The 27535-nt window shown below is 37.1% G+C and overlaps 1 protein-coding gene across 4 annotated transcripts in view; it reads right to left on the reverse strand.

Moving 5' to 3' along the window:
* Positions 1-446: 446 nt before the first annotated feature.
* YAP1 (Yes1 associated transcriptional regulator) overlaps positions 447-27535 on the reverse strand; it is a 91004-nt gene continuing 63915 nt past the window's right edge. The window contains exons 5-9 of one of the 4 annotated variants that reach the window (XM_086739597.1): positions 21858-22039; positions 20281-20328; positions 8664-8794; positions 5180-5292; positions 447-4582 (exon numbers count right to left, since the gene is read on the reverse strand). In XM_086739597.1, the coding sequence (XP_086595723.1) occupies positions 4344-4582; positions 5180-5292; positions 8664-8794; positions 20281-20328; positions 21858-22039 (713 nt within the window). In that variant the 3' untranslated portion in view covers positions 447-4343. Of the gene's footprint in view, positions 4583-5179; positions 5293-8663; positions 8795-20280; positions 20329-21845; positions 22040-27535 lie in introns of all 4 variants that reach the window. The other 3 variants (XM_086739596.1, XM_086739599.1, XM_086739598.1) reach the window with 3 other exon arrangements.

Raw genomic sequence — 27535 nt, forward strand, 5'->3', positions numbered from 1 at the left:
CACCACCTTACAAATGGGAGAGAGTGACATCAGCAAATAAAATGGGTGCCTTGCCATGCCCTGGCACTGGCTTTCTACTCCCAGGTGCCAGGTGTGATGTTAGGTTTAAATTTAAAGGATCTGACTGACCAAACCTAGTTCTGAACTCACAAGTAAAAAAACTGATAGAAGCATGGAGCCCTTTAACTAAGAAAAGACACAACTGCACTGAATTTCACAGGGCTGAGGCATTTCAGCACTGAACAGCAGTAACTCTGGAACTGCTAAAATGCAAATAGCGTATGACGTCACCCACCACAAACTCCATTACATTAAAAACCCCACCTTTCAGAATTCCTGCCTTACAGAAGGTCAAAATTATTCCATCCTGTCACGACTTTTTAAACTAAAATCTTCAGACACTTTCAAGGTATGTCGTTATATATTTCACAATTCATAAGTCAAAATCTGGAAATGAAAATAGTGTGTCTTTATTGATAGTCTGCCACAAATTACTGTATAAACTCAAAAGTTAGTAAAAAAAAAAAAAGTATCTGCTACATGGGAAGATCTTGAACATTACAAGCACATCTGCAAAAAGCGGATGCTTTCTTATAGTAGGTAAGAGTTGTTCTGTTACCAGCTCTCACTGTAGTGCCATATGCAATTAAAAGCATTGTTTTAAACAAACTGTATGAGGCTCAGTAGAGTCACTGTTTCTTCATTATCGCAAACACCCAGAGATGTACACTTTAATGTTAAGCCTTCACTGTCTTCAGTGGAACGCCTTTGTCTCTTAGGTGAGCTTGTACACAATGTTTGCAGGACTGGAGCTTCTGACTACAAAAGCAGTGACAAGAGGGACAAAAACAGACTATACTACAATAGGAATTCCAACAATTCAATGCATCCATCTTACTGAAGGAAACCAGTATCTTTACATACTACTGAATGTTAAAAACAAACAAAAGATGTTTAAGCACAAAGTATATATTTATACCAAATAAAACAACTGAAAAAGTATTACATAAAGAAAAATAATGTAACAGAACGTACTTAAGTACCTAACTTACAGTCATGCTCATATCTAAAAGTAACATTGGTAACTAATATATATAATTTTTGACAAGGGTGCATTTAAGAGTTCTCTAACATACAGCATTCTAAATGTGGAGAGTATTTTTTTTCCAAGATACAGAAAACAAATTATTTTACACAGGCACACCTGTTAATTTGTTTAAAAAAACATGCTTGTAAGTGAAAAGGTCACTTTAGTACTCATTTCCCAGATGTGTGAAAGCTAAGTAGTGTTAATCACGTTGAAATAGTCTCTTCTCCTTTTGCATTTGTGAGCGCCAACACTGAATGGTACGATATTTGATCCATGTGGTTTACTGACACTGCAACCTGTTTCCAAGCAGTAGCCCTGCCCAGGTGTTGAACAGCACAGTACTGTACAGCCCCATCTGTCCGCATGTAGTGTATTTATAACTAAAAGCTATTACAATTATTACAAATGATTTCTGTTTCAATATATACATCAGTATAAAATACTACCCAAAACACTTCGGCATTTCAAACAAATTTAACCACTTCATCAAACAATGTGTTTGCAGAATAAAAAAAAAAAATTCCAAATTAATGTTGATTGCCAACAGTACAGCATTTCTATGGTATGTTTCCTAATAAATGAGAGAACGGAAATGTATTTAAATCAATTAAAATAAGTATCACAAAACATAATTCATGTTAGAGCAGTTCAAGGATTCCCAGTTTGTCAGTATCTATCCTAAGCAGTGCTACTCAAATACAGTATAAGCCATTTAGTGTTTCTACAATGAGAAGAAAACATTCAAATATTAAAGCTGTGACAAACACACAAAAGCAAGGAAAGAAAATTTGTTCTGTACTCATCCCTGTTGTAGCAAGGCACAGCGTGTCAGGAGTTTGCACTCAGTGCATCGTATGTGCTATTATACCTGGATACAACTGTGGAAGACAACTGAAATGAAATCAACTATGAATTTCCTTGCTGTTGTGGTTTTATGTCAGACCATTCAAGTTATAACAACTTAGTGTTTTTTTTCCTGAAGGGAAGAAGAGAGAAGAATTCATAATGAAATTGTAAAAATGCTACTAAAATCCCTATCTTGGACACAATATACTGCTTTAGGAGCTACTGTGTCACTGCACAATACAAGTGGCCTATTCATAGCTGAATTATTGGTGTAGCAGAATGTATTTGTTCTTGCGGATGTGTTTCGAGAATTTTTATTTTAAAACCTGCCTGTGTCCCATAACAAGCCACAATTTTGTGTATGTCAAACACTAATATCTTTACCTAAAGTAGTAAATGTACACTTACAGTGGCAAATTTCAAATTTGAAAAGCAGCAGCCTCTGCTGCTTCGGTTTTTAAAATGAGACTCCTTTCAGAGTTTTCATTCTTTACATTATCCTAAAGTAGAACTATTTCTGAAGCATAAAAAAAATCCACTGGGCTTTTTTGTTTTGTTTTGCTGATTCCTTCCTAACTTGAAAAATAATTAGTCTTAAAAAAAAAAAAAAATCGCAAAACAAAAAACCCAAAAAATCTCTCCCCAGGAGAAGTCCCTGCTAGCTGAGATTTTTTTCAAAGCAAAGTTTCACGCTTACAGAATCTTTAAAGTCATGTTACACACCCTTGAAAATAAAGGCTCATGTTGAGAATGGTGACAGGCCCTTAATTAGAGGTGTTAACTAGTGACACTATTTTTCATCAGAAAAAAGCAAAAGCCCCACAAAGCTTCGTAGCTTATACTGAAAGTTTGATTCATGCTCATTTTGTTCATTTAAAAATACTCTTTGGAAACTGTGTCAACTCCTGCAGACAACTTAGTGATACATCTTTTCCTGTTAAAATAAAGATAATTCATATTCACCTCTACCCCATGCTAAGCTCTACTACTAATATACACTTCATTACCTGCTCATGTCACCATCTAACACATATCTTTACATTCTTCTACATATAGTGTCCAGGGCTTATTTTTCACCAAAGAGAATTTGATAGCTATTACACTTAGGAGTTTTTCTTGAGGATTTTTTTTTTTTTGGTGTTCTAGCTTTTTCATTGCAACTTAGAGTGATGTTAATAATTCAGACTTTTTTCATGCTAACTTAAGACAAACTTTTCATAAAATTTTTTAGCCATTAAGGATATTAAAATCTAAACTCACTTAGAGATCAAAACTGAAAACCAGAAGAGAGATTAGATGCATCTGTCATTTTAAAATTGTTTCTGCTACTTTAAAATGCATTTTAAAATTGTACATATGACACTTAGGATTCTAACTTTTAAATTGCTGCAATCAGATTCTAATCCAAATTTTGCAAATAAACATGAAAAATAAGCCACTGGTCATGAATTCTAATGATTACATTCAAAGCTAGCCTTTAAAAAAATAAAAAAGTTACAGGCAAAACATACTGGTTTATGTACTCACTAGCTTATCAGGCTACAATAGGCATGTTTTAAGTATAAAAAAGCAGACAATTCAAATTTAAATAAGACTATGTGAAATCAGAAAAAAACCCTTAGATTTCACTATTTAAAAAAAAAAAACAAAAACACCTATAATTACTTCCCATCCTACAGCTACAGTTAAACCAGCTAACAAAAATAATCAAACTATTTTTGACAAACAAAAGTTAGGCTAGAATATGTGGCAACAATCAAAGTTCATATATGTTTATGTAAAATGACTCATGATTTACTAGAACATAAAATATGAACAAGAGCACTTTGTGACTAATGAAAGAGCTACTAGTAGAAACACTTAATGCCAAACAGTCTTCAGCCCTCCGTTAAGTCGTATCTCCAAATCAGTATTGACTTCTTTTGACCAGATACATCATTTTTGGCTTGTCACCCCAGTCTGTCACGTTTTACCACTTGCCACAGGCAGCAGGAAACAACTAGCTGAGCAAACTACAAGCAGTGGCATGCAGAAATTAACTCTCAAATCTGAGTACTTAGATAAAATGATATGCAAGCGCACACTAGGACAAAAGGAATGGCATTCGTCATCCAAATAGGCTCATCATCCCTCCCCACCCCCCTTGAACAGTAGTTGCAACAGCAATAGAAAAAGATCAAGAAGATATCTGTTCTTCAGAGTCAACTGTGGAAAAAAGTCAGCAATATATAACAGCAGCGATGGACAAGGAAGAGCAAAACGAAAGAATCCTGTTGAGTATTTGTTCATTTACTTTTTCTGAACACAAGCCAAAGTGTGTCACACTGGCTTGTACTGAACTTCAGATACAGATGTCCTATTCTCCTTAGATCCTTCACAGATTTAGAATTCAGTCTCCCTGAGGCCCCTATAACCAAGTAAGAAAACTCTCTTTATCTAGCTTGGTGGCTGCCAAGACAGATTCCATGTCATTAAGGATGTCAGAGCTCAAAGCCTCTTGCAGACTTGGCATCAGTTCTTCTCCTTCTATATTCATCCCATCTCCTTCCAGTGTCCCAAGGTCCACATTTGTCCCTGGAATGGCTTCAAGGTAGTCTGGGAAACGGTTCTGATGGGACGGTATGTTACTTTGGCTGATACTGTCACCTAGTTATAACACAAAGCAAGACAGATATTAAATTCACTGGAAGAACCAAACCCACCAGGACAACCGGTTAAAGGTTAATTGGGTATCTCCTGCATCATACAAGCCATGATTCATAGAAATCCAGCACAATACCCAAAGATGACTTGACCAGATGCAGATGTACAAAGAACATGCCTTTGTTTCAACCTTTTCACCTACTGACCCAAATCTCTACAGATTTTTGATATCACTTAGCATATTTTAATTTTTATGCTTAAAGGAAAAAGACAATACTGAGTCAAATATTGCTGTGGAGCAGTATTAGCAAGACTGGATGAGGTCCTATTCTTAGCTCTGAACAAACAATATTACTTAAAAAAGCAAATGGACACTCAAATTCCACATTACAACAGGAGTGATACCATGTATGAACAATCCTCCATCCTACTAAATTATGAGTACGTTTTTCACAAATCTAATATTTCTATTACAGAAACAGAAGAAGGTAGAAAAACAATGCAAAAAGTACCACAGCTTCTCAGAGTTGCTTGTTTTCATTGCAAATGGACACAAGTATATTTGGAAAACATGCATTGAGGATGTACACAGAAACAGACCTGTATCCATCTCATCAACACTGTTCAGGAAGTCATCGGGGGTTCTGGGTACACTGTAACTGCTCATGCTAAGTCCACTGTCTGTGCTTTCATCTCTGGAGTGATATGTTCCACTGCAGCAGAAAAAAAGCGAGAAAAATAAATTAGGGTAGAACACAGAAGAAATTAAAATAAATGCTTGGTTTTGAACCAATTCAAGGGCTTTGAAAACAGTCACAAAAATGCTCTATTCTAATAAAAAAAAAACTGAAGCTTTTTATTTTACGCGGACCTTTTCCAATTAAAACTATTATTTGGATTCAATTTAACTTGATGAGAACATACTTAAGCAGCTTTAAAAAACTGTCTACCTGTGTTCTGCAGAGTTTTAAAACTTTTCACATCCACCCACAACTAAAAACCATTGGAAGCATATCACAGATAGTCTCTAATGATAATAAAAACAGTAATAACAATGGCGTACCCTTTCATACTTCTATAAGGATTAAAAAAAAAAGTATTTTAACTGCTAGCGTCCCCATGTTTAATCAACCACTGAAGGGTATTTTTAGGTCACTGCTGTTATAAATAGGAGCTACAGTTGGAACTCCTTAAGTGATTCTTCAATTGTTTCCCACTGTTGCATTACTACTCGTTCAGTCATACATGTCGTGGCAAGAGTGCGCCCTAAAATAAATCAAATACTGGTACAGAAGCCATCCTGTAAACAAACCCTGTTCAGAACAATCTTGTTGACAGATCAGTTAACAAAACAGTGATGTCATGGGGCATTACATGCATTTGCTTTCTTACTGCCCTCTTAGTGCCAGTAGAGTGAGAAATACCAATAAAGTTGCAGTGGGAAATTTTGGATGGGGCAGAGGGGAAGTAAGCCAGTGCATTGAGTTTACATAGCAAGGTTTTGGTAGGAGAGGGGTGGCCTCTGTGAGAACACAGCAGGAGCTGACCCCATGTCAGACACAGCTGATTCCAGCCAGCTCTGAAAAGGTCCTGCTGCTGCCCAAAGCTGAGCCTGTCAGTGACAGTATCTTTGTGATAACGTATTTAAGAAAGGGTAAAAAAAACACTGTGCAGCAGCTGGAGGAGTGAAATTATGAGAGGAACAGTCCTGTGGACACCAAGGTCAGTGAAGGAGGAGGAGGAGGTGCTCCAGGTGCCAGAGTAGAGATTCCCCTGCAGCTCATGGTGCAGCCCATGGTGGAGCAGGTTGTCCCCCTGCATTCCACGGAGGCCCACAGAGGAGCAGAGATCCACCTGCAGCCCGTGGAGGGCCCGTGCTGGAGCAGGCTCCTGGCAGGACCTGTGACCCCATGGAGAGGAGCCAAGCAGGAGCAGGTTTTCTGGCAGGAACTGCGGCCTGCGTGAGCAGCTGTAGAAATAGTCCATTACCTCCCGCCCCCTGCATCTCGTGATATCCAAGCTTCACAAAATATTTTCAAAATCTGTATTTCTTCAGGTTGTGGTAGCATTTACTGTGAATCCTTACTGATTTTTCCAGCTTTAATACTAAATGAACCTCAACTTGACTTACTGTTGAAATTAGCATTTGAAGACATACTGATCCTTCTCATAATGTGCTCATAAAGTATACTGCCTTTATGTATGCCTTTTTGTCAAGTAGGAAGAAGCAGACAGATGATGGCTGAACAGCTATGCAACATCGGATGCAGGCAGAATGCCATCAGCCATGAATATATACATATATTTTTAATATATATAAAATATATATATTAGATTTCACTAAGACATCTTTGCCATATGAGAAAGAAACCTAACATTTCTTTATAGTTAAATAACAATTTTTTTTAGATTCATTTAAAAATAGTATCACCGCACATTCGGTAACAATCCTAATAATTAAGCTATTTAAAACTTCTGGGGAAAAAAATGCTGGTTTACTTTGTGGGACAAAATACTAAAAACAGAACTGAGACTATGCTGAGCTAAATCATCCTAGTTGAGAAGGCTTTTTGGCTGCTGCTCTCACATTTGGAATGTTCAGCTCTTCTCTTCAAATCACTCCTTAATACACATTTCGTCTTTCTCCATTTCTTCATTTAGTAGTCACAACACCCAAAATTACCGCATGCAACTAAACTGCATTACCCAAAATAGAGTGGATACTTCTTCCACTAATACTTGTTAAAATATGTGTACACAACAGAAGAAATCCCAATTTAGGCATTAAACAGAGAATTACCATCACTACCAACATAAATCTAATAGACAAAAATCTATAAAGAGAGTGGCGAACCAAAAGGTGAAATAGTCTCACGAAGCCTGCATTGCTGGATGTCCCATTCAAAAAATATAATATACCCCAATGACAGTAAGTTCTGAAGATAGCAGGCAGAAGATTGACTATGCAAATGAAAACACTACTGTGCATTTTCTCAAATTGCTCCAATGTAGCACTTATTTTCTAAGATTTTATTTTTTTATGTTCTGATTACGTAGGCAGTGGAAAATATTCAACTACCTAAACTTTGGATATCCAACTTCAGTACCTAAAGTTAGGAGGACTGCCTGACCAGGAACTTTATATATACCCTATAATGATAAAGATTTAGACTAGATGTAAGGAAGAAGTTTTTTTACATTAGTGGTGGTGAAACACTGGAAAAGGTTGCCCAGTGAGGTGGTAGATACCCCATCCCTGGAAACATTAAACTTAAGATCAGCTACTTGATACGGCTGAAATGTTAGTAGATTTTTACTCCATTAATTAAAAGATTATGTGGCTTGGAGATGTGACTGTTTTACCATTTTCATCTTTTCTTTCCAGCACACCAAGCAAAAAATACAGATACGACTTATCTCAAGCTGCAGCAGTTTCTCCAAATTTGTAATGGTTAGTATGAAGCATTTGCAAACTAATTAGAACAAGTATTTCAAACAAAACAAACACTCCAATTCAGAGGGATTAAAGAAAAAGTTACATGAAAAAGACTAGTCTATACTGTAAAAGTCTTGAATTCAAAAAATCTTGAATTCAAAGACCCACTTCAAAATAATACAGCATTTAAAATGAAATATGCCACTATTTTCAGATCTAGCATTAACACAGTAAAAATACTGGTAAATTAAATACCTGAAGTGGAGGCGAGGGGTGAGTGGAGAAACCTTAAAATGAACCTCAAGGTGTAGTCCTAAACGTGCCTCACAGTTCATTTGATCTCATAGTAAACTATTCACAAATTCTTCTGAGTCAGTAATTTGAAATGACTGTTAGTCAACAGATTATGCAGAGGCAAACATGTTACGGCTTTGAATAAAAAAAAACCTTCCTACAAGTCTGAACAGACTACTTCCTCCCACAGGAGACAGCTTTTAATCCTCAACTTTTACTAGACTTGCCATTTAAGGGAAGATTCATTTACAGCTGTGGCTTTTGGCACAGACAGATGTTCAAAATAAACTATTACATATACCAAACAGAATTTTAAATCAATTTTTTTCCCCTCTAGTAGCTACTCCTACAAACCTGTTAAGAAATGGATCAGAACTATTTGTAGTCATTGTTCTCAGTTCCTGAGACATTCCAGGAGATGACACAGGATTTTGAGATCCACCGTCTTGTTCCATTGTTGGAAGCTGGCTACGGAGAGCCAATTCCTAGAATAGGGGGAGGGGGAGAAAGAAAGATCATGTTAGGCACTTCAATGCACTTTTTGATACATAAACACATGACATTATAGGTAATTAATGCTTTTACTGTTTCCAGTTACAAGAGTTTCTGAAGACAATACAAGAATTTTTACTGGCTTCAGTGATAATGAAAGTTCCACCAGTGAAGCCCAGTATTACAGAGACTTCACTGTAAATGTATTTATGGATATAAATATCTGTATGTTTACATAAATCTTTTCTAGTTCACTTCAATATCCTTTTGCTAAGGCTATTCTTAAGATCAAAAAAAGAGAATTGTTAACACTATCTGACCCCTAAGATACATCTATCTAGCTCTGCTGCTAGCACTTTTTCCCCACTTCTTTTAAGTTCTGATTTAGACTCTGGCGTCCTTTTTACCCTGCTTGCGTCATTCAGCAAAGTTTCAAGTCTTTCCCCACAAGTTTCCATTCACTCCTCCTCTTTGAGGCATGCATGTTGAAATTTGATTGATCTAATCAGCAATTTGTGCCATCCTTAAATCTTAAAGCTCTTCAAATCCCTAGCAACGTCTTAGTTTTACTGAAGACACCACATTTCTGAAGTTACAAACTTAGATTACTTATATATTTTTATGCATCTGACTGTGCACCAACTTGAATCAATCCATCCATAAAGCTTATAATTACTATTTAATGAAAATATGTTTTAACATAAAATACACGAAATTAAAGGTGGGTGGAGATAAGCAGCATTTTATGTCATTTCCAGTGCCCCCTTCTCTCCCTTTTTAAACAGGCAATTAATGAGTTACACATGTGAAAGATACAATAATTTTGTTCAAGCAGCATTCCTAAAGCATCAGCAATAGCTCACCAAGTCTGTGCTTTGTTAATGTAGAATCTGGTAAAGACATCTATGGACTACTTGTTACCTTTATTAGCAGTATGTGATTTCCAGGCTGTGCCTGGGGAGCTAATCTCAGGCAAAACCAATCCTGTCAGTCTTGACAATAATCAATATTTCTGACTTGTAAAATGACAGGTCATCATCCATTCTCAATTATGAGCCCAAGGACTACTAGAGACTTTTAAGACATAAGAATAGTCTTTCTCCAATTCTTCTTCAAAGTAATTTCTTTTTAAAAAAGTGTAAGGTTATTTTATTTTCCAGCAGATTGTGGCAAATATCTAATGCGTCTCTTTCACATGGGTTTTTTTATTTTCTAATCTGCATATGCTTCACTCCCATTCCTGTGGATTATTGTTCTACATATTCCTTTAATACAAAGTTTCATGTTTTGTACTAGAAGGTTTCTCACTCTCGTTGATTAGACCTTTGCAGAAAGTGCACAAACATACCATTGGGTTTTGTGTTTGTCACACCCAATTGTCTGCTCCAAGTAAATCCAGTCCTCTGCTCACAACCGCTTTACTTGGCCACTGTTTTAATAAATAGTAATAATACACCTTCTCCTCATTTTCAGATCACAGGATGGCAGGCACCTTTTAATTATTTCTTTGGCTTATCCATATGATTTTCATTTGCTTATATAATAAAATCAAGTGCAACAACTATATAATGAGGTCTTACTTCACAGCTGAGTTTACAAACTTCTATCAGTCACATCAGCCTTGATATAATAAGGCTGATATACAGGTAGACTCAATCCATTTAAAAAGAAAAGAAAGGAAAAAAAAGAAAAGGAAAAAAGTTCTTCTTTCTTGGAATGCTTCCAAATGATGACCTGAAGAAGGCAGAAGGTCTTAGAGCAGCTGTGCCAGAGATGGCTCAAAAACTGCTTGCTCACATCACAATCTTTATGCTCTTCCTCTGGAGACTAGAATTCTTCCAAATGTCACCCAAACCTTCCCTTCTCTGAGAACCTGCCTTCATGGTGTAGCTACTGTTAACTAATTCTACTTTGCTATTTGTCCAATGAAAAAGGAGGAAGGGAAAATAAAATAAAATTTTGCACCACTGCTTCTAGAATCTTTTCAGCCTTGGGTTCACACCAGGCATACAGCACACCTTCCTTCTCCGCTCCGACAGCAGAGCTGTCAAACAGCGAGTGCTCCGCTCTTTCGCAGCTACAGCTGCCGGACTGTGGCAAGAATCCTCTGTCCTTTCCTTCTCCCCCGCCTCTTGCTTTGCTTTGCGCGTTGCATTTTTATTTCCTTGGGCTGCAGCCCCTGACTACGATGAAAAAGTGGGGCCATAAGTGCCAGCAGCCTGCAGAAGAAACTTAAATCACACATCAGTGCCCCAAAGAGTGATGACAAAGCAAAGCCAACATGGAGTCATTTCTGTATACAAAGCACTAAAGCGACATTAGATCTCCTTGTGTGGTAGGCCTCCTCTTTCCAATCAGCACTACCTCCTCATGCAATAGTTTGTTGGGGTGGTTTTTGTTTGTTTGTTTGTTTTTTTAAAAAAAATATATATAAAAGAGCAAGAGAAGAGAAATCCATACACACCACCTTTTCAAGAGCTACTGACATCAGGAAAGAAAAAACCCCACATATTTATCTTCTTTTCCTTAAAAAAAGTCAGTACAAAGGAATAAGCAATTTGGAAAAAATGGGAAAGTTACCGTTGTATTTTCTAAATCCTTAGAGGGTAGAAGTGATTGAAGTTTCATCAATACATGAAGAACTTAAATAGTACAGTAAAACTAAATGTAGCTCAGATACTAGCCACCTAAAAAAAGAAAAATCAAGTTTCCCTGAAGATAAAAGAGATATACTAAACCAGGAGAGAGAACTGTATTTTGCCTATTCTTTGGCACGTACAACATAGTGAAATAACTCTTTTCAGTATTAGTACTACTTTTATCCTTGCTGAAAAAAACAAAGTGCAAAACTACAACTATTTTTAACTATAAGTAGCATTACTGCTACTTATTCAGCAGGCAGAACTACAGCACTTCCCCTAGGAAGAATGTTATTCCATTACTCATTCAAGTAATAAATTTAGGTCAATCTGGGAGTCTGAAAGAGAAAGGAATTACCAAAAAAGACGAGCTATTCGGAAAAATATACAGAGCAGTTTTTAATCATTCCGTAAGATAAGTTTTCTACAAGCCCTGAAGAGTGTATCAAGACTATTTTCCCTAAAAGATGCATGCAATGGAAGCTAAAGTTATGTTGCTTGAAGAATGGTTCTTTTCATTTCCTCTTCTTTATAAAACTGATTTTCAATTAAAAAAAAGTTATACTTAAAAAAATGTATGGGAGTGTACAAGCCTCTCCCAGCTCCAAACAGAGGAATATGAACTCCAGGCTTTTAGTTCATGTTTTAAAATATATCCTTTATTAGAAGTATTTAAAGTCTGGAGGCAAAAATAAAACTATGACAAAATCCTGGCTTAGATTTCTATAACCTGATCTCATCCTATTTCTGTAAGTATGTCAAACTTTTTTTAAGTACCTCTGGGAAAACAAAAGCTTAGCATTCCTATTGCTAACAGAAAAGCTGAATTTTCGTTATTACATAAAGACCAAAATGATCTCTCAACTCCTCAAGCAAAGTAATTTTAAAAATAAGGTCAGTATTGTGTAATTTATCTGGCTGACCTCATCCTTCCCCCCTCCTCCACCCCGTAAGTGCATAGAGATTAAGTTTTACATGAGGTTCCAAGTCATTTACACCATGTCCAAATTAACTTTATAAAATTACTCTTTTCAGAACATTCTTATTTTTATCTTCATCACACTTTTGAGGAAAGATAAAAGATTCCCTCATGCAACTCACATATTATATTCTCAATGTATTAAACATATGATATGCTACTCAACTTGAATTGGTATATCCTTATAATTGGGTTATTTTGGTAAATTTACTTTAAAAAGGCCAATTGTAACATTTCTGCCCCCAAACACTGCTCAACTGGCAAACGATCCACAAGCTTCACCAGGATGGGAGAGAAGTACTAGGGGAAAGAGAAGACCACGACGCTTAGGGGCAGACTTACGGCACCAGTTATTTCTTCAGACTAAGTATTTATGCTCTTGTTTGGGGCCACGCAGTTACAGCATGTGTACCAGAGAAACAGGGGAAACACATGGACAGATGAAGACAAATGAATTAAACAATGAGGAGTTATGCAATTAGTGAAGAGTAAGGGGGAAACAGAAATCATGCAGTGTTGCAATCATGAAAACCAGCAAAATTAATTTAAGAGGTGATACTGATAGAATGATAGTTAATTGCACTGTATACACTTGGCAAAGAACTCAATGCTACACAGAGAATTGCAAGCACAGAAAAGGCAGCATAAATTGGAACAAACATTCATAAATAAAGTCTGGCTTCTTGTCTGGTTTTGCAGTCCTTCACTGTGCCTCTGCTTCACACTCCTCTTGCTATTTATCTGCCCGTGGCTCCAGTACTGCATCTGCCCAGTCCAGGCGCCTCGGAGCACCAGTAAGGCGGGTACAGTGCCAGCAGGAGTCAGCAACCATGAAAGCCATGCAGAGCTGGATGGCCTCCCTCTAACAATTTTTGTTTGCTTCTAGCAAAAGCTGTTTTTCCTGGCCATCTTGTACTCAGGTCAAAATGACTCATATATTCTGCTGACCAATTGCTTTAGTAGTACTTCTGTGATTAAGTTTTGCAGCTGCAAGCAGCACCAATGACTCAAGGAAATCCACTGCAGTGAGCTACAACTCCTATACAGGCACAAAATGTGCCCTGAAGCAATTAGGGGCATTAAAAAACAAAAAAAAAAAAAAAACAAAAAAAAAAACCACCACCACCAAAGGAAACAAGCATAGATTTGATTTATTCTATAGACTTTAAGACTGCTTATTTATCCATAAAGATCTACATTCACAGGCAAGCAATAAAATTATTTTGTTAATCTGTAAAGCTGCAAGTGGAATCAGAACTTTTGAACTTTCAAGTTACTAGTGTAATACAAGTATCTCTCAGCATTTCCCACTTAAATGAGAGTGTGAAACTCAAATTCTACAGCTCTTGCCACACAAAATCATAAACCAAGTTTCTCTTAGATCTATGGTTTTCCATAAGGAATGAAGCTATACTATTTCAAAAGCTGACGAGCATTTAAAGCACTTAGTTACCAAGATGGCTGAACAGCAGCAATGTTGCTCTTGCAGTAAAATCAGCTGAACTCTCTGTTTTGTATATTTTGATGGCAGCCAACATACCCTTCCCCCTCAAATCCAGCCACACAGGACTCCCTTTCAACAACACTTGCCTATTTAAGTCTACTCATGCTTGCATTTTCTAGCCAGTCTTTAAAGCAGTACCTTAGTGCATTGCTCATCAGAAATACCAAATACTTTAATAATTATCCCAAGGAACATCTCCAGAAATTCTACAGGACATCTAACTCCATGCTGAAATTCCCGATGCTTTGACAAAACTTTCGGTTTTATTTAATAGTGTTTAGAAGAAGCAGAGTTTGTTAGTCAGGGCAGAGGAAGATGTGTGCCTTGACCTCTTAATCACCATGGGTTATGATCCCAGGACAATTCCAAAGTGACTTTTTACTGATAGTTACAGACAGCCTTTGACTGTTTATTCTCACCCCTCCCTTCAGCTGGAACTAACATTTGTATGGCCATACAGTAAGACAAGTCAGAAAAATGACCTAGCTGAAAAATAATTTTTCTGGCAGATCAGATACCTGATCTCTCTTGCAGTGTAGCCACACCAATGCTTCAGCTACTAGATGATGAAAAACATGTTAGACATATCCTGTTCTGCTGCCTTATTATCAAGACAACCAACCTTTGGCAGACAGAGCTGAGTTTCATGGCTTAAACTGCTGCACTCCACTTTGCCAGAGCATGTCTACCAGACCTCTCAGTCAGAAGTCATTTTATTAAGAAGCAAATATTTTGCTTAAAAAAATACCACACAACTCCCCAGCTGCAGTCTTCAGTTTCGGATGGCTCTAGACACCTGGTTAAGTCTTTTCCTGAATTAATTTCTAAAGTCATGGCACTACACAGGTATGCTGCCTTACCTGTAAGCCTCATGGTGCTCTAACAAAGCTCTGTGCAACCAATGCCGAGTAAATGACAGGTACTTAGCAGATTATCTGAACTAACCTTCAGCTACCTAAAATACAAGTGCTTTCCTAGAAATAGATGCCTATATAAATAGAAGTAATATGCTAAGATTTGTTGCAGAATTTACTGCCACAGACTAAAAGAAGTCAGTTCATTAATTTACAAAGAGTTTGAGAAGGTAGTCCAGTGAATAACAACAGTTTGTTACCTAATGAAGTAAAATAATATAACAGTTCAATGAAAACTGAGATAAACACATACAAAATTGATTTCTGTTTACTTGGAATCTTCAGGTTACTTATGATATCATTCATGCTGCTCAGCTCCCTTATCCACATGACAGTTCTCCAGTAATATTTTGTTATTGATTTTGGAGACTAAGAAATCAGTAACAATTTCTGTTCACTGTGCAAAAGAAACACCTACCAGAAAAGTTAAACCATGAGGGACAAAGCAAAACTAAAGTACTAGTAAAAAGACCTATGAAGTGAGTAAAACACAAGAAAAGGAGGGATACAATATTTACTTCCACTAAAATGAGGAATTTCAGGTACTATTTGTGATTATTGATTTAAAAAGTTCAATCAGAAGGAAAAATTTTAAATGCCAAAAAAACCTTGTTGGAAAGACTGTTCATCATGCCTTAGTTAGCCCTCCTCAAAACTTTTCACATAATGGATCTTTTCAGAATAAAACATATCATAGACCACTTTCTCTATCAAATAGCAAGCAATAAGGCAAATTAAAATTGAGGGACACGATACAGCTATGAATTTGCCTGAAGTACCTTGTTATTATCTTCCTGCACCTTGTAAATGTCATTCTCAAAAATGTTTCTGTATACCAGTGGTCATATCTTTCCCAGTCAAAAAAGCCACATTCAAAGACCAAATAGCTGGCTTCAGTACCTTATCTCCATTAAAAAAAAACAAAACCAAACCAACCAAAACAAAACAAACCAATCCACAGCAAAACCCAACCAAAAACCAACACCAACCCCACTCCCTCCAACACGAACACCCTTAATGAAACCAAGTCAAGTCATTAATCTTGTTAATCTAGGTCAGCTTCAGATAACACACAAAGGGGTGGGAAACAGATTCAAGGGGCAACACTGTTTGGGGTTCACTAAAAAAACTAAAATAACTGTTGTCCACTATTTCCACTGAGATATGAAGACAAGTGTATCTTGTTATTTAGAGACATACTACTGGCAAGAGAGGGGAAAAAAAACCCAAAAAACAAAAAACCACCACAAAAACAAAAACCACCAACCCAAAACCTAAGTCCTCTGTAAAACTTCCAGCTTCACTAACATCACAGAAGTTCAAGAATACAGAAGTCAAAACTGTACTTGTTCTTAACAATGCTTTCCTTACTTGCTAGAAAATGTCACAAATCTGACAATAACATGGCTTTGTGGTGTACACGCAAAGTGACAGAAAAAAAAAATTTTTATTGAAAAACAGTAATAGTGTCCTAAGAAATTAATACCTTCCTGGAACACTGGAAATCTTCTTGACTAAGCTGATGAAAGGTGTCAAACACCAACTAAGATGAATTTTTTTTAAAGAAAAGAATCACAGGAAACTAAAATAATATTTCAAATCCAGTAACTACTCAGTACTGTAAGTGCTTATATTATACGCAGTAAGAGCGAATATTAAAAAAAAAAAAAAAGAAACAAAACCAAGTGATTCAGCGAACAGTGACAGACTGGCCATATGTGTTTGCAGATTCTTCAGTGAGTAGGGGAATTTCCAGAATGTCACTCAAAAGGTGGTAAGTCTCCTGTCTGGGGAAACAGGACAGAGAATATGAGAGGTACTTCATAAAATATAAAGGACAAAAGAATGGAGACGATGAAGAAAAAGCACACTCCGGGTATGCAGAACTATCAAGAAAGCAGCACAGAGACAAGCACAAATGACCAGAGCAGCAAGGAAGCTGGACTGTATTTGGTTCTCGGACAGCGACCTCCAGTCAGTGGTAGAAACAAGCAGCAGATACGGAATGAGCAAGCATATACAGAATAACCTGACATGTAAACAGCTGTGTAGTATTCTGATCTTACTAGCCAATACCCTAATATTAGTGGCAGACGAATAAGAAATCTTCCAGCTTTAGCAGAAGAAAGCAGTCTGCACAGCATCCAAGAATAATGACATCAGTACGTCAACATTATTTGCCTCTATCTCTTTCCATCTTACCCTGGAAGGTGAGAAATCTGTTACCTACCATCTAGCCGATTTTATGATTTACACAAAAGTTGTCCTACTTCTACTTTAGGTGACACATTGTTGACAACCGGATGTTAATCGCAAGAAAATGGAAGGAAGGCTACTGGGAAGAAGATACAGTCAAGTCATTCAATCTCGTAACTAAGAGAGGTAGCCATCTTTAAGATGCTCACAGATAATTGATGATGATGAGTAAGTAACTGAACTTGGTGTTTTCAAATTCCCTGGATGTATCAGCAGCTCTTGTTTATACACAGTAAATATGGCAGATATAATTTTTGCTTCAAATACCTTGACTTGGACATTTTTAGAATTATAATAAAATACATACTCATTTAAACAAGTAGAGCCTTTTACAGTACTTGCTACAAAAGATGAAGCTGAGCAATTGCTTAATTTTTCCAGGAGGTATTTAAGTGCTAAGGCCTCCATATGTAACATTGAGTGTTAGTGTCACTATAGGATACTACAGTATCATGGCAGATCGAAACTGGCAAGGACACAATGTCCGCTCAGTACCAAAGAAAAGTGACCAAAGATGTGGATGTGGATCCAAAGATGTGGATGTCCCATGCCTGGAAGTGTTCAAGGCCAGGTTGGACGGGTCTTTGAGTGACCTAGTCTAGTGGAAGGTGTCCCTGCCCAGGGCAGTGGAGGTGGAACATTCTTTCCAACCCTTAACATCCCTTCCAACCCAAACCATTCTATGATTCTGAAATACCAGCACAACCACGGCACTGTATCTAGGTTATGTGGACAAAAACGTCGAGGAGGGTGGGCTGGATGCAGGATGTTGGGCTAGATGACTTCCACCAGTCCCTTCCAATCTATTTGATTCTGTGATTAAGAAAAGTTCAGAGATCCAGTTAGAAGCTAAGGAACATTTATCAGTTTTTTAAATCCATATAAAAGAGATACTTCATTAGAGGCAAGGTTCAAGAATGCTAGTGTCATAATTTCTTTACAAATGGAAGACCTTGACAATCCTTCTCTAAAATAGACTTAAGTCTTCCCAGAATTAAGACCACTGAACATACAAAGATTTCCTTTTCAGTATTCCTTAAAGAAAAAAAAAAACTGAAATTTAGCAAGATAAGTTATTATTCTTCTCCCAAGCAGAGTTTTATCATCATGAAAGCACATAATTCCTCTAAACTTCATTAATTTATTTATAAAGGAAAGAAAGGAGCTGTCAAAAAGAAAAAAGTTAACCAAAGAAATGTTTGTTCTTTCTACAGATTTTTCACATATTCACTAGGTTGACCATGACCTGATAGGACATACAGACTGGGACTTCAGTAACAGTATTATTGGAGAAGACAGACAACATTTGCCCCTGCAGTATAAGGCCTCAAGAAGCATTCAGAGAACAATTTTCAGGAGCAGTTCTCTAAGAACCTTCTTCCATATGTGGCTGCTCATAACATTATTGAAGCGACACGTGAAAACACTCAAAAAATACATTTAGATGATACAACATGAATAATCTAATATTACAGAACTTTTAAGTTGACATGATTGCCTACTTTTCTGTCCACCAGACCACTCAAACACAGCTTGACTCATTAGCAAGTGCAGACTAATAAAATTCATCCCAATCAGGTGAGTATACAGGTGAGCCTGGTATGAAGCCAGTTCAAGAATAACTGGAGTCCTGATTTTTGCCTAAATCTGTTTATCAGTTCTCATCTCAAAGTGGAATGACCACTACATATACATTTAATGAATTATCAAGAAGGTCCCTTTGAGTTTTTGCAGCTTTTTAGTGTTTTAAGACAGATTCCAAAAATCTGATCTTATTAAGTACGAAAATGATCCCAAAGTTCTCAATTTGCTGTGTATTTCTGAGGTGGCAACAGGAAGATGTTACTGTGCAAGAGTGAACAATTGTACGACAGGGCTTCAGGCATACAAGAAAACACAGAATACGCTTTTGGCTTTCAGTAAGGAAAACATCCCTTCTGAATGACCTAATTGTGGCAGAAGATAAAGTGTTTCCAACTGGTGTGGAGTGTGCTTCTCTGTTTATTCCCTTGTATACCAGCAATTCTTAAAATAATTTTTTTCTCCTCCACAATAGGACCTAATATTGATCAACAAGATCATTATGTGGTTAATGCTCTGTAAATGAATCCAATTATTACATCTCAATTCAAATGCTTTTAGAGTCATACTGATTTGCCAAATAAAGTAATTTTTCCAGGGTGTCAGTACTGTTTTTAAGGTATGAGGTTCCTATTTTGAAGATGATCTTCTCAGAACTAACATACAATTTTTGCAGTACTCTTCAGAATGCAGTAGTAAACTAGTATTCATGGCTTCCAAACACAAGATTTTTTTTTTGTTCTGTTTTTCTTGCCTAGTGCAAGAAAAGAAAAAACAAAGTACAATACAAGCCAATACAAATAATCTCCTAACAATCAGTAGATTAAGAATACTGTTAGCAATAGCAAGCAATAAGATCTCTGAATATTCCATAAATCCACCCTTTCAGAGATTCGTTCCATATTCAACTTTTTAAGAGCCTAAAAAACATCTGCATTAAACTGTCTATCATGCTTCACATTTTGACCAATTTTCACTTGGTCTGAGCTTGGGAAGCTTTTCAGAATTGTTTCCTATACAGAAATGTATCTGTGCAGAAGCCTTTTAAATGTCAAAATGAAATAATTACATATTATATCCCCATAGCAATTATTTTGTTAGTCTTGTCTATTAAATAATTCTTACACTGTACATGCTCAAAAATCATATTTCAAATTACTATGAACTGATATCCTTCTTTAAGATCATACCTGTTTAAACAAACTGGTAAGAACATTCATATGTACAGTACTTAAAAGTCACAAACGACTACCTGAGATATCATGGGAGGTTTGCTTTAAATACACATCTTGATGATATCAGGACTGGAACAGCAGTATCCTCAAGAATGCTGAACAAGAAGGTTGTTTTCAGTGCAGAAAAAAAAACGTGCAATGAATTCCTCTTTTGCTTCTAAATATTGATATCAAGTTGTGCTAATGCAGCACTCAAAAACAACGTTTGGGTTGAGACCAGAGAAATGGTTCAAAAATGTGTTTGGCAGAGCTTGGGGTTTTTTGGGGGTTTTTCTTTCTTAGAATGCCTTCATGTAGCAGAAGCTCCCCTGCTAGCCTAATTTAATGCTTTCATTTTTCTAATTATGCTGAAACATCAGTTAAGAGCCTACCTGATGTTTTGGAGAATTTGCTGTGCTGGGATTGATATTCCGCAATGCCTAAGAGTAAAAATAAGATGGATAAAAATTACTTTAGCTGCATGGTTTGCCTATGCAGGCTGTCTTATAAACACCATCTTGTAGTATCAAGCCCCTAAGACAGGCCAGATGAGACAGGATAAGGGAGTTAAGAAACTATGAAAACCACGACACAGTGAAACAAAACTCACAGATTTATCAAGGATGCATATTTGACAGATAAGCTTAATGACCAGGGAGAACAACATGAAGGGAACTGCCTGTCACCTGGTCCAAAGTTAGTCAGGTTCTCAATGACAACCGAGGGAAGAAGACAATTAGAAGGCCTATCTAGAAGCATGCTAGCACAGGGATTGTTGGTGGATTAATTGCAAAGCAGGAACAACAGCAGAAGCCCAGGTGCTTAAGCAGAGAGAAAGTCCTGATGCCACCTTTGCAATGTATTCTTACCTAGAGTACTATAAAAAGTAATGGCTGTAAAGATGACCCAACTCACACCAAGAGATGTTGAAGATTCCTACAAAACAGGCCTTGACTACAAAGCGAATAACAGGTGTCAGATTCCAGGACAGAATACTGCAGGTGATGAAGAAAGAGAAAAGCTGTCTTTGAGGACATTAAGATATTATCCTCTCCTGATACAAGGCCCATCACCCAAAGTGAAAAGGGAACAGGATAAGATTTTAGAAGGTTTTCCTCAAAGAAAAGATTAGTGCTTTCTCTGGCAGTGTCAAGAAAACCCAAAGAATATCCTAAGTATCTAGCACAGATGGCAGTAACTCTTAAAACATTCAGACGGAAAAATCGAAGCAGAAGGCTTAATATCAAAAGGAAGTCAAGCTCAAATGCAATATCCAGAGATTCCAATGTCCAGTCCTACACTTTAACATTTGCCACAGCTGTAGTCATATAGTAGAAAAATACTGAAAGGAATAGCTTACATTCTAACTATAAAGTTTGAAATTCTTCAGTATAAGAAAAATCACAGGTTCAAAAAGCAGCATGAGTGATTCACAGTTGTTCCTTGTTCCACTTCACTGTTTAACAGATAAGATTTTAGCAACATGGTGTCTCCCCAAGGTGTCTTATATAAACTTTAAAAGTACTTTGAAATCCTACAGGCTGCGACAGGTTCTAGAAGTGACAGACTTTCCTCCACTTAAAAGGGAGAACTAAAGCTGCTGTGGGAACCTACTTCTTTCCTTTTTACATGACTCAGAACTCAATGGATATGAAATATATTCTCAAGAGGAATATCCAATCAGATCAACAGTCCATGATGTCATTCTAACAGTAAAGAAGCCTGTTCTCACAGAGTTTTGTTGGAAAGAGAAATGAGGAAGGAAAATAAAATCCTTCGGTCTGCTAAGTCAGAGCAAAGTTCACTATCAAGCTGCTATGAGTAACAGAATGAATTCAGATCTTTTTAGATCTCAAAGCTTTTTGTACAGTCACTGGTCTTTAAGACTCACTGAAACAACAACTTAGCCAAAACAAAACATAACATACAAAAGTAATAGTGGAAGTAGGTGTCTAACCTGTGGCCTCACCTGCCGAAGCAGTTCTTGATGCTTCAGTCTCAGCCTTTCCTTCTCCATCTGCAGCTGCTGAAGTCTCATCTGTTGCTGCTGATTGGAGCTACTCCCACCCATCACTCCACCTTGGGGACTCTGAGGAGCCAGAGGGGGTGGCTGTTTCACTGGAGCACTTTGGCTGATTCGCTGATTCATGGCTAAGGAACCAAAAAAAAAAAAAAACATTTAAAAATGAAATTCAAACAAATACATGCAAGTACTATCCTTACGAGGCATATATTAAAAGCTTTATAAAATTACAAGCCATGACAGTATAAAACATGCAGCCTAGGTTGATGTTCAGAGTCTGAAATGTATGCTCACATGTTGTTCTTGTGAAATCAATGCAACAGCCTCATGTTTAAGAGTACATACTTGTTCTAAAAGCTTCTGAAAACAGTTAAATGTGTAAGTTGGTAAACACTTCAAAAGTGGTAGTAAAACATTTCAAGTTTAATTGGAAGGATCTCTCTCCCCCCCGCCCCCCAAATAAACTATTCTCAACTTAGACACAAGTAGTATCAAATTATTTTTCTTATTCATGTGAAGTCTTAGTATCAGTAAACTTGAGAACACATAGAACGACAAAACATATCATCTCACTTACTTATATCAAACTACATTTGGTTAAAGGCTATCGTTCTTCCTAATGCGGTGCAGGTCACGCAACAATCATTCATGTACTTGCACATCAAGTTTTGAGTGTTACAGACTCCATTTAGGGCATTTTGACATGCAGAATTAGAGCCAATACAGAAATTGTAGGTCAGTTATACAGCCAAACATACTGCCACCAACATACGAAACATTTTGCTAGTGCTTCGTTTTCTTTTACCCCACATAAGTATGTCATGCATTTTCTCCAAGTGTGGAGAAGAAAAAGTGTTGTCTTGTATGCCTAACGCACAATGAGACCCCACCTCCCCTTGCTGTCATAAAAGCAAGACCTAAGACAATATTATTTGATAAAATAATGTATGACTGGGATGCATCTACTTGACAGGCTTGATTTTCCCCTCACACAAGACTAGCATGGTTAAAGTCAACACAGACACTGGAGCTCCCATCATGAAACAGAGGGCTGGGAAAGGCTGAATGTTTTACAAGGGCAGTATTTTCAGGGGCTTTCAGTTTTGGAATCAGCCGTCCATCCTGTTGTCTGGAACAGCCTGAATACGTTAACATTCACATTATGATGCAGAACACATTTGCCGAAGCAGTGATGGGAGAGTGGTGGGGTTTGGTGTTTTTTTTTTTTTTTTTTCTGGGAATGAGGATTATGGTTTATGAGAACTAAGCGGGGGGGTAGGAGGGAATGAGGTTCTTTTAGGATGACAGCGTGATTTGGTGCAAAGAAAACCATCTGTTCTATAGTCTGAATTAATGTTTTCATCATATATCGAGGACTGCTGGAATATTAGTACTTCTAACTATCATAAAGGAGAACTATCTCATAAAGAATCTATCATCTTTTCTCTGAAAAGCCTTTTAGTCTCCCCTGTCTTTTGAGTATTCAACTTAAGGTGCAGTAGCGCCTTTCTTCTTTTCCAAGAAAGCCTAAATAGATTTATTTCATACTAGCAGTAAAAACAGCTGTTGCTTCACAGCCTTGCTCCCTTTTCCCTTTGCCACAGCTCATCTTTTCATTGAGAGGTAACATAGGAAGAAGAAATGCCGTATGCACACTGGAGTGAGAACAGAAAAGACAAAAATAAGTTGAAAACGGTTACAGACTCAACTCTCTAGTCTACCCTTTCAACTATTCCATAGGTCCAGCACAGAGTCAATAGGGGAATGGACAGGTGGGTCACATTTTCATGAGTCATGTCAAAATAAAATGAAGTGTCAAATAGCTTGAAGGAATTTGAAATAATCTTTTACGTAGTTACTTGTGAGAGCACTTCATACATGTGATCACAAATAAGATAAAACTTCCTGTAAAGGTAAGTGAATAGGTGAAGTAGAAATAGAAACTGAATCCCAGTATCAAGTAGAAACAACAGAGTGAATACAAAGGGTTGGTGGTTCGACTCCAATCTGCAAGTCCCAATCTGACCCAGAGAGGAAAAAAAAATAGCAGCAAGATGATGTTGCTGTGATTAAATCTTAAAATCCAGCAGATGATCTTACGAGACATCCAGCACCACTTTGCCATCAAAACTGAACCACAGGAAGATGACCAGGATGAGGCAATCAACCAGCTTTGTGAGATGAGTTGTGGTCCGCAGGCCAGCAACGGGAAGAGACAGGACAGCCTGTTCCTCTGATGAACAAACACAGAAGGTTCCTATGCCCCAAGACACCAGAAACTGTTAAGCAACAGTTTCAACAGCACCAACAGCTGTCCTGCAAGGATGTGAGTAGTGAACAGTGACTACAAGCTCCAAGACCTCCACTTGGGCAATCTCTGCTGGAAGACTGACAGCAATTAAACTACCTACATTTACCAAATTAGGACAAAGCTGAAGCTAGAGCGCAATGCAAAAAATACAGCCCACCTAGCAGCTCCAGACAAGCTAGACACAACACTGCTGGAGTGGGGAATGTATCTCCTCTCTGTTTACCCAGAATCCTATCAAGTCTGGAACCAGGACCATACCTTTTGCTTTTTATATCTTACCCTCCTTCACCTTAAAAGCAGACAACGAAGGGGTCAGTAGGGGACAACAGAAAACAAAGCCTTCTCTGGCTGTTAAGCTCATTCTGCAACTCAAGCAGTCTGCACTACCCTTCGGAAGTTCCAGGACTGAAACCCTGTTATTAAACAAGATGGAAGGTCAATTACAGTGGAAAGTAAAGAGAGACAAAGGTTAGAAAATTCTAATCACCTCAAAGAAGTACATCCAAGTTTTAAGTAAACTACCTAGCTTGTAAAAATTAAGTACGCAAAGCTGAAGAATGTCAGTTTTCTCTCATTTAAAAGGCCACCTTTATGGTCTAGTCTCCAAGTACATAATCATATAATCTGGAGTCCCTGCCTCATGCAGTTCACAGCCAAGTCATGTTACAGATAACCTCATAAAAATATAAGTTTCTAACATTAGTTAGAATATGTTATGTTAATTAGTTCAATATGTTATGAATTTGTTTTTCCTGCATGCACCACACAAGTATTACTTCCCTAGGTCTCTCCTCCCCTGAAATGCGGCTTTGGAAATAACTTCCTTCTCACGCCAAATTCTTCATATTTTATATACCTGTATCTTTCTGACAGCTGCTTGTGTTATTCTTGTTCTCTCTGATCAGTTTGCTCCATTCTTCCTATCTACTGACTTTGCAATTAAAACTGTAAGAAACAAATCATGTTTGTCTGATGTTTTTGATTTTATTCCCTCATTCTAGATCCCTGAAAAGCCTTCTACTGTCCATTTTGGAAGTAATGTTTCCAACAAAAAGTGTATCTAAAACAAGATATCATAAGATAGTGAGACCTCAGTGCATACTTAATATTAATCAATAAATATTGGGAGAAAATTTTATTTTATGATTTAGTAATTATTCAGAAATCAAACCTAAAAATGTAGTTTCTAATTCTTATTCAAGTATCCACTAAAAGGATTTTTATGATCATTCTATTATTTCAAGAATGCAATGCAAAAGACTTCAAACTGACAAGATTTTAAACTGTCTCAGGACAGACTATGGAGATGTTTTTCATGTAAAGGAACTATTTTTAACTGTGAAATTAAACTAAAAGTTTGGACATTAAAAGATGATACTGCTAACTGAATTTTACTGACTTAACATCATCACTAAATGCAGAACTAGTGGAAAAAAAACCAACAGTAATAACAGTAATAATACTGAATGATTTTCAGCCATCTTAGCTGATTACACGAGTGTGCTATTTTCAAGCGAAACAGAAACAAGACTTATTTTCTATGATTTCCTACACAATTTTTCATTAAGTGACAGAAAAAAACAGAAGGTTTTAAAGTTTTCGTTGTTGCTGCTTTGGGGTTTTTTGTTTGTTTTGGGTTGTTTTGTGGTTGTTTTGTTTTTAATTCTCAGATCTCAGTTACTTACTGAGGATATGACTGCAGAAACCTGCACTCAAAAGAATATGCTTATCAATATATCAGACAAGCCCATTTGATTTTTTCCATACCTCAACAGGTTTGTGATGATCCTGACATGCACAACTCTCTTTAAGCACTCTGAATTCCAAGGCAAAGAGCTTCATTTATCTCTTAGAGTTCAGACTTATCAGTTCTCTAATGCATCCTGTTCCTTACCTTCCATGGCTATGGAAAGCCTTTAAATAAGGGGCTCTGCACCCACACTGCGGAGGCTGTAAAGACCTCACAGGCAGAGAAGGAACAAACAAGGCTTTGTTTCTAGAAGAGGGGGATTTGAGGGAGGAGGAGGAGGGGCAGACAAGTTAAAAAACTCGGGCAACTGAAGACAATCAAAAAAAAGATCTTGCCGCCCTATAATATAGCTTAGCTTCACAATATGCAGAATACAGTCAATTGTAATAGCAGCAATATGCTTTGAGAACAGAGAATTAGTGGTCATCAAATACTACACATTAAGTGTTCTACTGTCCAAACTCAACAGCAAAATGTCTGTTCTGTACTGTAGCAGACAATACTTGACAGTTACTGGAAAAAGTTTAGGCTGTTGCCTACATCCTTACTGGAAAAAAAAAAAAAAACAAACAAACAAACAAACAAAAACAAACAGAGAGAAACAATTACCAGTCATTGGTGCTAGAGAGAAAAGGCCAGCATATTGTTAACAGCTCAGACATAAAAGGCTGATTCTCTCCCGAGATCCTGTGCCAATTTAAATCCCACATCCCAGGGCAGCGACAGTTTGCAGTAACACAGCACCTTTCCCCTACGCAGAATCGAATGGAAATATTTCTGTAGAGCACCCTTAATGGTTCATAGACACAGCTGAATGTTTGATAGTTTTTCTTTTGTATTTATCATTTCACCTCTCAAAACTAGAACTAATTTCAATCTGCAAATTTAAAGACATTATTTATTTGAACAAACAACAAAAAAGCTCAGGACCTCAGCATACTATAACTTACTGTTCTTAATAATAAGAATAAACGTTTTCATTGAGGGAACTGAAAAAGAGCACTTGTGCCCTTCAGCCTCTTTTAGAAACCAGACAGGTTTTGTGCATGATTTTTGGCTATGGCCAGGTTTTTGAATGGTGCTAGTTAGCAGCACAGCAACAAAAGCAAAAATCCTCTTTGATTGAGCTGAAAAGAGCTGTGAAAAAAAAAAAAAACCCGAACAAAACAAAACAAAACACCAAACAAAAAAACAACCCAGCAGGATTTGAAAGAATGAGTCTCGGAAGTAATAAAAACTTGTTCCAAGTGGCTTTTTTAGAGATACTTGGTACAACAATTTGTTGTTTAATCAGGATACAAGTCATGTTTCTGGATTGCATTCTTTATAATGCATTGCTGTGTTACTTCAAAGAAATCTCAGTTGCAGTTTCATAATGCCGCTGTTCTAAAACAACCTAAAAATTAGCACAAGAAAATATTCAGTTCTTTTCAGTCTCCAACTAATCTGAGAATCCTGGAGCTTAGCTTAGAGTAAAGGGGAAACCTGAAACAGACTGTTCTCCAGGCTCATTTTGCTGTCTCAGAGCGTACTAACCAATCTTAGTGTCTTAGTCAGGTAAGT

This window comes from Chlamydotis macqueenii, chromosome 1 (assembly GCF_036417535.1).
Source record: "Chlamydotis macqueenii isolate bChlMac1 chromosome 1, bChlMac1.mat, whole genome shotgun sequence".
NCBI lineage: Eukaryota > Metazoa > Chordata > Aves > Otidiformes > Otididae > Chlamydotis > Chlamydotis macqueenii.